The 12,928-nt window shown below is 43.2% G+C and overlaps 1 protein-coding gene across 2 annotated transcripts in view; it reads right to left on the bottom strand.

Annotated features, from left to right (window-relative positions):
* The window catches only part of SGSM2 (small G protein signaling modulator 2), a 761,725-nt gene that overhangs the window by 252,336 nt on the left and 496,461 nt on the right, over positions 1-12,928 (bottom strand). For both annotated transcript variants that reach the window (XM_069227030.1, XM_069227029.1), the window contains exon 7: positions 143-277. In XM_069227030.1, coding sequence (XP_069083131.1) covers positions 143-277 — 135 coding nt within the window. The remainder of the gene's footprint in view (positions 1-142; positions 278-12,928) is intronic.

Below are 12,928 nucleotides of genomic sequence, written 5' to 3'. Positions count from 1 at the left end.
AGCCATGATTTCAATATCTATAATGCCAATGTAAGGTAGGATTTCACCATCCACAGGTGCAATGTATGCTCGATCCACAGAAGCCATACAAAGTTATGAGAACAGTGGTCAATTAGGATGTTTTTTTTCTGGAAACACTTACTGGTTGCACAAGCACATTGTTTTTGCCATAAAGCAGGTGAGTCCTTGAATTCTGGTGCAAAGACTCCACATACTCTCTCGCTGAGGCTGCAAATTTATCATCTGACGAGCTGCCACTGGACTGCCGTTTCTTGATCTGAAAGATACAAGGAAAGACATCTGTTACTACCAAGCACAATGTTTTCAATGCTAAAAAATTATTTATGTGATGCATGTTTTTCGCGACTGAGGCAAAGGCAAGTACAGACACTACCATGCCTTCACATAAATTAACATATGTTGGCATAATGCCATTTGGTGGCTGTCTGCTCCCATCCCACCCTGGCACCGCCCACGTATTTTCATGTATAGTAATTTACCGGCCTCGCTCACAATCAGAACCAATAGGCATTGAGCAATGTCTGTTTTTTGATGATGTCAGATTTAATTTTGAGATCTATTTTGACATCATTCACCAGATACCCCTTTTGACTGTAATCAAGGCACAGATATAACTAAACTCGCAGTAAACCAGTAAAATACTCATTTGAATTTCAACAGATCACTGCAATCAGTAAAATCAAAGTAACAGAGAACTGGAAATGAACTAGTGTGACCATATTTTGAGAAGTAAAAACCGGGGCAGGCGAGACAAGTCTCCTGTGCTTGTTTTTTTAATAGGCCCCCGGTTGGGCCAGGTCCCAGGGTCATTGTTAATTTTGTGTGGGGAGCATCATGGTCTCCTCCACAGCCCTAGGGATCAGCCCCTCCCCAGGGCTTCCATTAAAATATATTTGGGGATCCCATGGCCCCCCAATCCGAGGAACACTACCTCCCTGGGCTTTTGATTAAAATATATGCGGGGCCCCACAGTCCCCACATCCCTGGGTACCACCACCTCCCCAGGGCTTTGTTTTAAATATATGTAGGGGGCCCGTGGCCCCCTTGTACCTCAAGGACAACCGCCTCCCTGGGGCTTCAATTTAAATATATGAACACGTACAGGGAACACAGATTAAAGATTTGCTTCAGCAAGCAGGAGGCTGCTGTTAAAGCAATGGCACTGCCAGGGAAGACTTAAGGCCTCCCTCGCCATGCCAGATAGCCCGTAAAGGGCATTTTCTAAAAAGAAAAAGAAATAGGTATTGCGGGGGAGCCCCTGAGGGCTCCCTCGTGGTCTCAGACAGCCCATAAAGGCCTAAAAATAATTTTTTAAAGCAATATCTCAGTATGAAGGTCACAGGCCTTCACACTGAGCGTTGAGGGTTCGAGTCCAGCTGGACTTTTTTTTAAATACAAAACTGTAAGGCTCATACTAAAAAGTAATCATAATAACAAATACATTTTTCTTTATAATTTGTCCAGGAATATCTCATTCTAAGTATTTCATATATCAAAGCCTAAAAAACTATCTCTTTCCCTCTCACTCTCTTTCTCTCTCTGTCTCTCTCTATCTCTTTCAATCTTTTATCCACTCACACACCCACTCAGACATTTACGCACCCACCCACAGACCCACCCACTCAGACACTCACGCACCCTCTACAGACCCACTTAGACTCTCATGCACTCACTCTCAGACCCATTGACACCCTCATGCACCCACTCACAGACGCGCGTACGTAATGACGCACCCACTAAAACAATGATGTACGCAGTATCATACCCAGACAAATACTCTGACAGCCACTCTCACCCCTAGATACACCCTCTCATACCGATTCTCACACCCAAAGAGGCAGCGGCCATCTCCCGCCATGCACGGCCAAAGGGCCATGCACAGCATGGGGTTGGATGCCTATGGGGGTCGGCTACAGGGACTATCTGCCATCCACCCCTTGCGTGCAACCCCTACTGCACACGGCGAAGGCCGTGCACGGTGCAACGTTTGGTGCTGTAGGGGCACCCTAAGGTAACTATAACTCACGCCCTCACCATGCACAGTTGTCTCATCAATCATTTTATTGCAAATGTTGTAGTGTTAATATGAAAGATGGGATAGAAGATGTCATGTATGATATAATAATATGTGGAGTATTTTGCTGTGCATGGTGAAGGCGTGAGCTATAGTTACTTGAAAGAACTGTAATTATAACGGCTGAATTTTTTATGGTTTTGTACGAGTAAATTCAGAACCTAACTATAACGTCCCTGTGACCTTTGTTTTTTTCAGTGAGTATATATATATATATATATATACATACACACACACACACACCAACTCATGGGAATAACTTACATGATTTATCTCTTTCTATCAGGCAGCACAGGAGGTCAAATATCAATGCGGCCTTCTAAATGTGTGGCTATGTATATATAGTCATATATATATATATATGAATATGAATATGAGTAAATTGTTACCGGCATTAATGTTTTTGATTGTGTTTGACTGATTTAGATAACTGATGTATATAATTATTAACACTTTTTGTTTTGCCATACAGAAACTACGATTACCAGAATGCAATGTAATTAGTAATGAAGTGGCACTATAAATAGGATTCACCATAGTAACAACATGTGAACTCAAAGAAGACCAGACGGTCGAAACGCGTTGTTCTTTTTTGTTTTCAAGTCTTTAAAAGAGTAATAAAAACGAGAAGCTTTCCCTCGATGGAGTGCACTGCTAATTCTTGATATAAATTAATTCACATGGGATCGGCTCGCCCACAGATGTAGCACCGGTATTGTGAGAGCGCGGTGCCTTTGAATTGGAGTCGCTTTCATTTCGTCATATATATATATATATATATATATATATATACATATATATATATATATATATATATATAGTCATACATTTACAAGGCCATGTTTACATAAGGTTAACTCTGGCGGGACCTCCATCCTGAGCTCCTCTACTTTCCTCCTCACTCTGTCTTCCGCCTGCTGCTAGGACCAGTTGTCCTCCTCCTGTGCTCCCCAAAATTAGGTACTTAATTGTCACTTTAAATGCACCCACGGAGAACAAGTGCACACGTTTAATTTCTGCTTTGCAGAGCGAGTTGACATTTGTCCCAAAAACCGGGACATCTGTTGAAAATTAAGAAAACAGTTGTGACATCCTCTGAAAGCTGGGACTGACCCGGAAAATCCGGGACTGCTGGTCACCCTAAAACGAACGCCAGGTTAGGATTGCAGGATGTGTCAATTGCTTCCCCCCTCCCCCCCACGCCATATGCAAATCAGCCTTGATCCTGCTCCAATAGGAACAGTCCAAACTCCAGCCTCAGCTCCCAGGTGAGGTCCCCCCGAACCGTGTGTTCTGAGCCACACATGCTGTTCCTCTGTACCTAGGTTTTTCGTGATGCAAGCTTTTGGACTGTGCGTTTTTCGTTTATGTAGGTAATCCATCGACAAAGCAGTGACATCTCTAAAAGAGAAATTTGGGAAAGCACACATTGGACAACAGGAAAAGCTATGGGCCTCATTTACTAAGTTTTGACACAAGGCTGGTCTGCAAGCCTTTTCGCTGCGCTGCCCTGCGCCAAAACAGAAGGGCAAGAATGCACTATACCTATAAGATACGGCGCATTCATGTCCTTTTCCTCTGCGCTGGCGCACAAATTGCTGCCTAACGCCAACGGAGGCACCCTGGCACCATGCTGCAAGGGTGCCTGCGTTGTAGGGATGATTGTTTATGTGCAAGAAGGGACACCTTCCTGCACATAAACAATCATTAATGACGTTTTCCTCTTTCTTTGTGTGCTACACAATGAAGCATACATACAAAGAGGAAAAAACGGGGAGAAATATTGTTATTTAACATTAACACCACCCCTGAAGTGGCATAGGAATCTGACGCATTCCCAAACTTGTAAATCTGGGAATGCGTCAGATTCCATTGGATTCCATGGATGGTTGCATAGTAACAACCACAGTAACACCCATGGAATGACCCTTTCACGCAGTGTTATGTGTGAAAGAGGTCCACCTTTACAACTGAAAAGCCATGCAAGGTGGCTTTGCGTGGCCTTGTAAATATGTGCTGGTACACTGCGCCAACAGGCGTGAAAAAAATGATGCTTTAGTGGAGCAGTGTGACGCTAGTGCCTCGTAAATGAGGCACAATACATTTTAAGTGTATTTGTTAGAAACGTTGAAATCTGACTTTGTGTACGTTTGTATATATCCATAGAGGTATATTTAGAAATAGGTATATTCACACATACATACATACATGCAAGGTCAGATTAAAAAATGTTAAGCAAACAACACTGCTTTGCAATGAAAGGTATTTGGATAATTTAGTGTATTAGGCAAGGTGTAATGTGTTTTTTCCTGTCACCTTCCATACACATTAGGCTGCTGTGGTCGTAGAGAACAAGGAGGTGTGGGGGCCGGTATGTCAAAGAAAGCACCCTCTCATTGCTTAATTTGAGCTGGTGCTCTGCACACACACTCAGTTGCCAGCACCAGCACTGATGACAGTATGCCACCTGCTGGTGTTGACTGTCTAAATTAGAGATGAGCACAACAACAGTTGTTTATTAATTAAAACATGTTCAAATGACAAATACCTGCCCCCAAAGCCATTCCTATAGCTGTGAAAGCCAATAATATTCTAAATGATCACTCTCGTAGGAGTGCGACGGTAAGGAGATGTGTTGGTAGTGCTGGCAGGGCAATATGTGGTGCAAGCTGCAGTGGCCTCCTGACGAGGGTCCTGGCACTTAGGGCCTCATTCTGACCCTGGCGGTTGAAAACCGTCAGGGCAGAGTGCTGCGGAAGCACCGCCAACAGGCTGGCGGTGCTTCATGGGCAATTCTGACCGCGGCGGTAAAGCCGCGGTCAGAAAAGGGCAACCGGCGGTTTCCTGCCGGTTTACCCCTGCCCCAAAGAATCCTCCATGGCGGCGCTGCTCGCAGCACCGCCATGGGGATTCCGACCCCCTTCCCGCCATCCTGGTCCTGGCGGTAAAAACCGCCAGGAACAGGATGGCGGGAACGGGTGTCGTGGGGCCCCTGGATGACCCCCTTAATGTTTTACAAATTAAGCACTGCCCCCTCTCGAGAAGCTGTTGCAGAAGCAGCTTCAGCTCTCGCAATTGACTTGCCAGCTCGTTAATATTCAGTTCAGGGTCTTTAAAGTTCAGTGTAGCGATGGGCCTGACTCTCGCTGCTCATTGGTTGAGCGGTTCTCTACGGTTGCAAGCAGCTTCTGGGGGAGGGATTAGTGCTGCTCGCACAGACACACCCACTCCAGAAGAAGTTCACACAATTCAAGGGATGCACAAGCTTTGCCCGCTGACAGCTCGCGACTCCCTGGAGCATGAGAAGTCCTCCCTATGCCACAAATAAGTAGAAAAAAACATAAGAAGCCAGCAGCTTCATCTAGCAAGTTAGGTATTGGGACAGGGGGTGATCAGAGCATAAAGAGTTTCCAAGTGTCACAGATGTAGTGAAAGGAGCCTAGCAAGAATTCCATGGACCTCAATGCAAGAAAGGAAAATGGACCACTCTGCTCCTGGTCCGGGTAGTAAAAGAGGTCCATCAATCGATGGGGGACAGCGGAGCCCTCCTACCCTTGGTGACACTGCACCTGCTGCAAGGCAGCCCCCAAGAACAATACACTGTTAACAAGAAAAGACAAACACTTCCTCCTTTCATTTCAAAGATTTCCATGCAAAAGTACGTAAACATTGCACACATACCTAGCTTGAAGTGAAAGCTCCACCCACCTCCCAGCAGTCAGGCAACAGTAAGACAAACAAACCCCAAGCGGTTGCCACATTCCTCTCATCGCCTTTTGTGTATTTACAGTAGTGCACCTGTTCTTTTTCATTTCTTACAGGGAATTGTGAGTTGTTTCTGAGCAATCACTAATTGAACTCATTCATTGAATCAGTCATTGAAATGTCACCAGCAGATGTTGCCTCTGACAGGCTGGTGCAGTCAAACACATCCATTTTATAACTGCTTGTCCGAGCCTCAATGACAATCCGAAGTTCTGTAACAAGATGGCGCCCATGCAAAGCAGGAACAGGAGGGGTGCACCCAGTCAGAGGTTAACCACAGGTCGACTTGTGGCAGAAATCTTCCAGTTCCTGACCAAGAAACTGGGGCTGCGCCGGAGCAGACCTTGACAGTGCACCCTAAAAAGCAACACATAACCTGTTTACAGTGCAGGGGAAAACTCATGCCTGCTCCATGAACAACTAATAAGTGTAAGAAGGAGAGGATTTTTTAATCCACGTGGGGGGGGGGCCTTCCTGAGGTCCCCATGCTCTTCTCCCAAGTGGAGCCCCAGACACTGCATAGTCAGTGCATCTGAGATCAGCATCTTTCCCTCTGCACCCACATCTGTAATATGGCACAGGTGTGAATGCAAATAATTCTCTTATTTGCAAGGGAGCTACAATGCATAAAAACAAACCCCACCACTGACATCGCACTGGTGCACAGTTACTGCTGGCAAGACCCATGTCACAGGAGGGGCAACCCAAGTGTCTCTGTCTCCTTCTGTAATGCCAACGTGTCCTGGGGGTGCAAAAAACACATTTTTGTTGTGCCCAAGGAGGCACTTTGTAGAATACAACCCCTAGTGTTTATGCAAAGCGCTCATCTGAGACAAGGGATCCTATGGGTCAGTTTGCCTCTGCCCTACTGGGAGAGTGTGTTGCTCCACGGTGGGTACGTGTTATCGAAATCTATACACACATGACTCCGACTGTACACCTGCATGGGTCCTATCTCATCACTGGCAAGCCTTTTGCACACTGCCATTTTCAGCCCTGAGGTAGTACAAAGCTGCTAGGTAACTTTCTAAACATTTATTATAAGCAGTCCAGGCCTTTTCTAGGTAACAGGTTTGTCTAGTTTTAGTCCCTCTTTCTCTTGTCACAGAGACACCTAAGGATCTGGGGGCCCTGTGCCAAACGTATTGTGTGCCCCCTGTTTGGAACAGCTTCGAATTTATGATCTAATTGCAGCTCTTGGCCGGGTCACAGACACCGCACAGGAGCACTCATCCAAACTCTAGGTGTGTTTACATCTAAAATTTAGGGATAGTGACATGTTTTCAATATTATAACACAGCAGCATGTCACTGATATTACTGCAAATAATCTCTGTGACACCTTCCCATTTTGAGAGGTCCTTTTTTGATCCAAAGAAGAACCTTTTTTATGGATAATTCATGAAACATAAACACATTTCTCTGCAAAATGTATGTTATAGACTCTGACACATCACCCAACTCAAAAATAAATGAAAGGGAAACGGTATTTAAAACAATCTGTTTAGGAATTATTGAAGGTCGTCGGGGCAGGACACTCTGCAGAGCAGAGCCACCTCTATAAGGGCCCCCCTGAAAGACTAGGGTCCTGGGTCTACTTTGCCCATACCTTAAAACATCTCTGCCTTGTCACTGCTAGACATAGCAACACATTACTGAACAGATCCACGTGACTGCCAAGGGAGGGCTGGCTGTAGGTTTCCCTGGGAGGCTGGAAGGGTGGGGGCCGGTTTTGTTACAGGGGGCCGATTTTGTAGCAGTGCAGCAGTTTTTAAATGCAGAGCAGAGTTCCTTGTATGTCCAACAGTTTTCAGGCAACCATAAAAGTGCTGAGATAACTCTGATGACTAATGTACCTGTTGGAGAGAGATTGGGGTTTTGTCTAGGGGCAGTTTTGACTCATCTAAGGTAGCACGGGGTTAATATACCTGCTGCAAATTATGCAGATTACAGAACAGTATTTTATGTGCATAGCTCAGTGTGATACTGCTGTTGTCATAGAGCTCCTTTTGTTACCGTGCAGTTAATAAATTACAATCATAATCTAGCACTGTGACCGGTGAACTGCCATCAAAGAGCTATATGCAAACTGCATGGTGCAGGTTAGAAAGTCATGTTTTCCCCAGTCTTTGATCATCCTAATTTTGCTTAAAAGGGTTTGTTTGGGTAGAAATAAATTGTTATTAGTAAAATCATACCTAACCACTGTATCACGATCTGAATCCTGAGTTTATGCTTCCCCAGACCAAGCGCTCATAAAGTGCCTACCAATATGGACATGTGAATCCTACCCTGGTATTGCCCCTTTGTCTTATGTAACATTTTCTGTACACCAATTCACACACATTAATTGTCTCTATATGTGTGTGACGTAATGTGCTCTAACACTCTATACTGGTAAGAGAGGCGCTATAAAACAAATGAAGTACATGTGAGAGTGGCGCTATGGAGAGATGAGAGGCTCTGTTAGAGGACAATGGTGAGGGAATCATTGAAGAGCCCCAATGAAGACTGGCGTATGATAGAGCGTTCCGTACTAATAATTTTACCTGTGTTTGGACGCTCTTCGGGTCGATGAATCTTTTGGCTAAGTGAGACTCTCTTCACCCGAGATCAATCAATTTAATCTAGTCAATAATCAATAACGAACATAAGCAATACCCTGATCAACATAACACTTAACAATTAATCCAGAATACATTTCGGCGAACCATGACCTTTCGGCCATGAATAACCACACCAGTTTATTCAAAGTTAATGAATTTATTTCCCTATATTAACAAAGCTAGCACAATGTAGATGTGTCTCAACACCAATTGATATATGTAAATGAACATTAATAGCTGTCCATAACGGCGGAAAAGATGCAATCTATGCAGTATTTGAATAACAATACATTCGATAATAGCAACGCAAACCACTAAAACTATAATCTGTAGTGAGCTAATTGAATACATTAGTCAGCATAACAAGGTCTCAAATTGCATCGTGCACCAATGATTCCTCATCTAACCTCGAATTAGCATCTGCATGTGGGACTTCATGCAAAAACAATTTAGCAACATTAATTTAGAAAACTCCTAGCTAGGGCTCTTATCAAAATCAGCAGTTGGTTACCTAAAAGAAACACAATGCAATTGTACAATTTCCTTTCATATTTACCAATTACAATCAGCATTCAAGGAAGTCTTCGTCTCACAGGTGCCGGTTTCTCGATCAGCATGGGACGGGGCAAAGGGGCAAAGTGGACGGGGCAATTGCCTCACGGCGGCAAGATAAACTACTACTTCATGCAAAGGGACAGTTCAAAGTTAAAGTCTCTAGGGCAAGAATTATTTAAAGTCTCTTTCTCTCGATTAGAGAAAGCATCAAAGTCTCATTCAAAATTGCATCGGACATCAATTGGCATCGTAGAAGATGGCAAAATGACGAAGTCGGCAAGATGGGCCATAATGGCTGCAATGTCCTGCAAAATGGCTAAAGGCGGGTAATGGCTGTAAAGGGTGCAAAATGGCTCGTAATGGCTGCTTTCTTCTTGTGCACCTGGTTTAAATAGACAACAGTTCAAATCCAGTAGGGTCTTCCATTGGAGGGTTCATAGGTTGGCTTCAAATTGTCCAATCAAAAACAACAGTTCTCAAGCTTCTACCTAGGCATACATTATCCTTGGAGACGGGTACGTAAGTTGCAACATTTTATGCCAATTAACTCACTTTCAGAGCTTCCATTGTCCGCACCTGCAGATTGACCTTGGAGCAAAGAAGAAGATGCCAAGCTGGCACGAAACCTTATAGATAAGCATGTGAACGATCTCAGTGGAAAAGTACAGCTTCAAGCAGAAATACACGTTTATTAGCACATTGGAAAAACACGAGCATCTAAACCGTGAGACCAGGCAACTAGGCCGAAGCCTCCACTAAAGTTATGCTAAGCTAAAACATTTCAAACAAGCAAATCATAGCACACGTTTACGATTATGTCAGATTTGTGCAATTCTAATACATCACGTTATATAAAGCACGCTTATAAATGTTGGCAAACTACTCTGAGGGCACATTTGTCCCCGTACAATCTTTATTAGTTCGGTTAAAGTCACACTTGATTATTGCAGCACTACGTTTAAGCGCTAATAAATGTAAAACCTTCATTTCTGCGTCATCAATCCCTCCTCTAATGACTACTTGTCATCACACAAAACTATTCTCACAAATTTTATTCCATTAAAATTCTGTCAGTTCTCTTTTCCTTTTAGTTCCCCTAGTTCTTTCTTTATATTCTTCTGCCATTCTTTTCATCATTTTCTCTTCCTTCCTTCTCTTAATTCTTGCCATAATCATTATTATTCCCCTTTTTATTCCCCAAATTAAAAAGATACAAATCAGTACTATTAATATTCCCTGTATTATTTTTAGTAATATTCCATTCCAAATGCCACCAAGCCAATTTCCCACTGAAGCAATTCCCTTTCCAACCTTCTCCCACACTCCTGGTTCCTTCAATTCCTTCAAGTCTGCACTCTCTTTTGTTAGATTAGCAAGCATAGTTTTAATCTTTACACTGTTGTCAGGTATATACGTACAACAGTGACGCGCACCAAGCATTTTGCAAACGCCGCCATCCTTTGCTAAAAGAATGTCTAGGGCAAGCCTGTTTTGAAGAGTCATAGCTCTTTCTGCTGCAAGTTCAGCATCCATCAGGATCATAGCACCTGAAAACTTTGTCAACATGTTATCCACTATAGTAGACAACTTTCTTATTTTGATGGAATTCAACACAACTCCCAATGAAGGAATCATGGCTCCAAATATATCTCCTACCACAGCAGCTGCGGTCTCTCTTTTCTGGATACGATGAGATCCAGACGTCTTTGGAATCATCGATAAGTCATCCAGTTGATAAACCTTTGGGAACACTATACCCAAATAACATCTCCCCCACCACCCTTTTGGAAGACGATAATAGGCATTATACCCACAAATGTAATATACACCTGGTATGACAGGGTCAAGTCCGTTCATCATGAATGTCCATTTGGCTTTAAAGATAAACGTATGTTTACACTCACTCGCTCCCACAAAAATGTTGTCATAATAAGATTCACCACGATATATACAAAATTTCCCTACATGCCAAGCATCTAAAGCTATTCTCCTTTGTGTTTTTATTGCGGCAAAATCATAATGATCTACTGAAGTCCTCTTACTTAGCTCTTTTTCTAATTTCGCATTCATTTGTGCCCTTCTATCATCTGTGCGATCTAAAAAGCTTATTTCTACTGCAGAGAGCGAGCAGGTAAGGTTTTCCCTATGTGCGTGAGCCGTTTCAAAAGGTTGCATTGGCTCGAAAAATTCCCTCATTATTTTAGCATCCCAATCTTTAGCAATCTGACTTAGCTGCGCTATTATAGGAACATATGCAAAGGTAACATCATAATTTGAATACAAATACTGTATGTTAGTTTGACCATAAAATCTAGAAGTTACTATACTACATGTAATCCCGTATGTAAGAGGCATGTGGTGATAAGTCACCCCTTCCTTTACCGATGTCGGTATCTGTGTACACACATAACAATCTCTCGCATCCATAGTCTCAACATATTCTGTTAGCAAGCGATAGAAAACATTATACGAAAGCTCCTTCTTATCATGCAAGTGTCTCTCATCTAATTCTAGTCTTTTCAATGCGGTTAGTTCAGTGACAGTAACAGGAGCAAAAGTAGAAGCATCAATTGTCTCATTCTCACCCTTTCCACGTGTAGCAAGCACTATTGCCATTATTATTAGTACACATGCAGTTATCAAGCCTATACATGCATATTTACAATATTTCACTCTACTGTTTTGTGTAGCCATGATCTGTATAGAATCAGAGAGCTGGAAGCACCTATAAAGAAAACGATTTAGCAATTTGTTACAAAGCTGAACGAGCGCAATGTTCACACAGTTTTCTTCAGTAGCCCAGTCACTTATCGGTTAGCAGCATTTGTCTCAATTCGGCAATAACTCAGTCTTTTTATTTTTTTTTTTTTTTTTTTCAGTTAGCAACGTTGTCTCAAATCGGGTTTAAGAGTCAATCAGGTTATCAAAGTCTTATCAAGTTATCAAATGTCTCATCCGGTTTAGCAATGTCTCAGCTGGTTGTATCACGTTAGATCATAGCAATCAATGTCATTTATCACCCTTTCAATCAACAGTGTCCATAAAACTTTTCTTTTCTATTGGTATCTCTTCTTCTTCGTTCTCGAGGCTAAGAGATACAAATTCGTCAGTCCAGTCGTCATTGATTGCATACGCCCATTCTGGACCGGAATATCTCCTGTTTGGTATTCTTTTCCTTTTCAATTTTGCCTCTCTCTTTGATTCTGCCTCACTGGTACTTTCCTCTTTGGCAAAGTCTTTTTCTTCACTTGGTGTTGGTACCACGACAGACACTTCCTTTCTTTTCTCTTTCACTCTTGGCCTTTCTCTGTCGTTCAAATTTTCTCTAGTTCTTTGTTTTACTGGTGATATACTTAGTCTCCTCTTTGCACTGTGTCCACTTGATGGACCTGCGATCTCTTCTGGGGAGGTTTGAACAGTTTCGTCCTGTTTTGCCTTGTCCCCTCCTTCTGGGGAGTCAATCAGGTTTTTCTTTTCTTTTTCTGTACCGTCTGCTTCTGGGAAAGCCCTCCTCTGATCAGGCTCTCCTGCTTTTTCACCTCTTTCGAGCCCTTCGTCACCGTTACTTTCTTCAGGCTCTTTATCACTTTCAGCTGCTTCAGGTTCTTTGTCACCATCAGCTGCTTCAGGCTCTTTGCTACCCTCAGCTGCTTCAGGCTCTTTGTCACCTTCAGCTGCTTCGTCGCTGTCTGAGGTTTCTCCTTGGTCTTCCCCAAGCGAATCTGTTGTTTCGTCCTCAGAGAATATTTCTCTCTCTCCTGTTTCTGCCTGTTCGCTTCTAGTTCTGTTTTGCTCTGTCTCAGCGCTCGGCACTGTGTTATCAGTTACTGGCAGTTTCAGCGCTTCAACTTCCTCATCTGTGGGACACAACACCTTCTTTGTGTGACTGGCGTGAATCCAGTTGGGAA

The sequence above is a fragment of the Pleurodeles waltl genome, chromosome 3_2, assembly GCF_031143425.1.
Source record: "Pleurodeles waltl isolate 20211129_DDA chromosome 3_2, aPleWal1.hap1.20221129, whole genome shotgun sequence".
Classification (NCBI taxonomy): Eukaryota; Metazoa; Chordata; class Amphibia; order Caudata; family Salamandridae; genus Pleurodeles; species Pleurodeles waltl.
The sequence above is the reverse complement of the archived record's forward strand: the minus strand, read 5'-3'. Positions and strand labels throughout refer to the sequence as shown.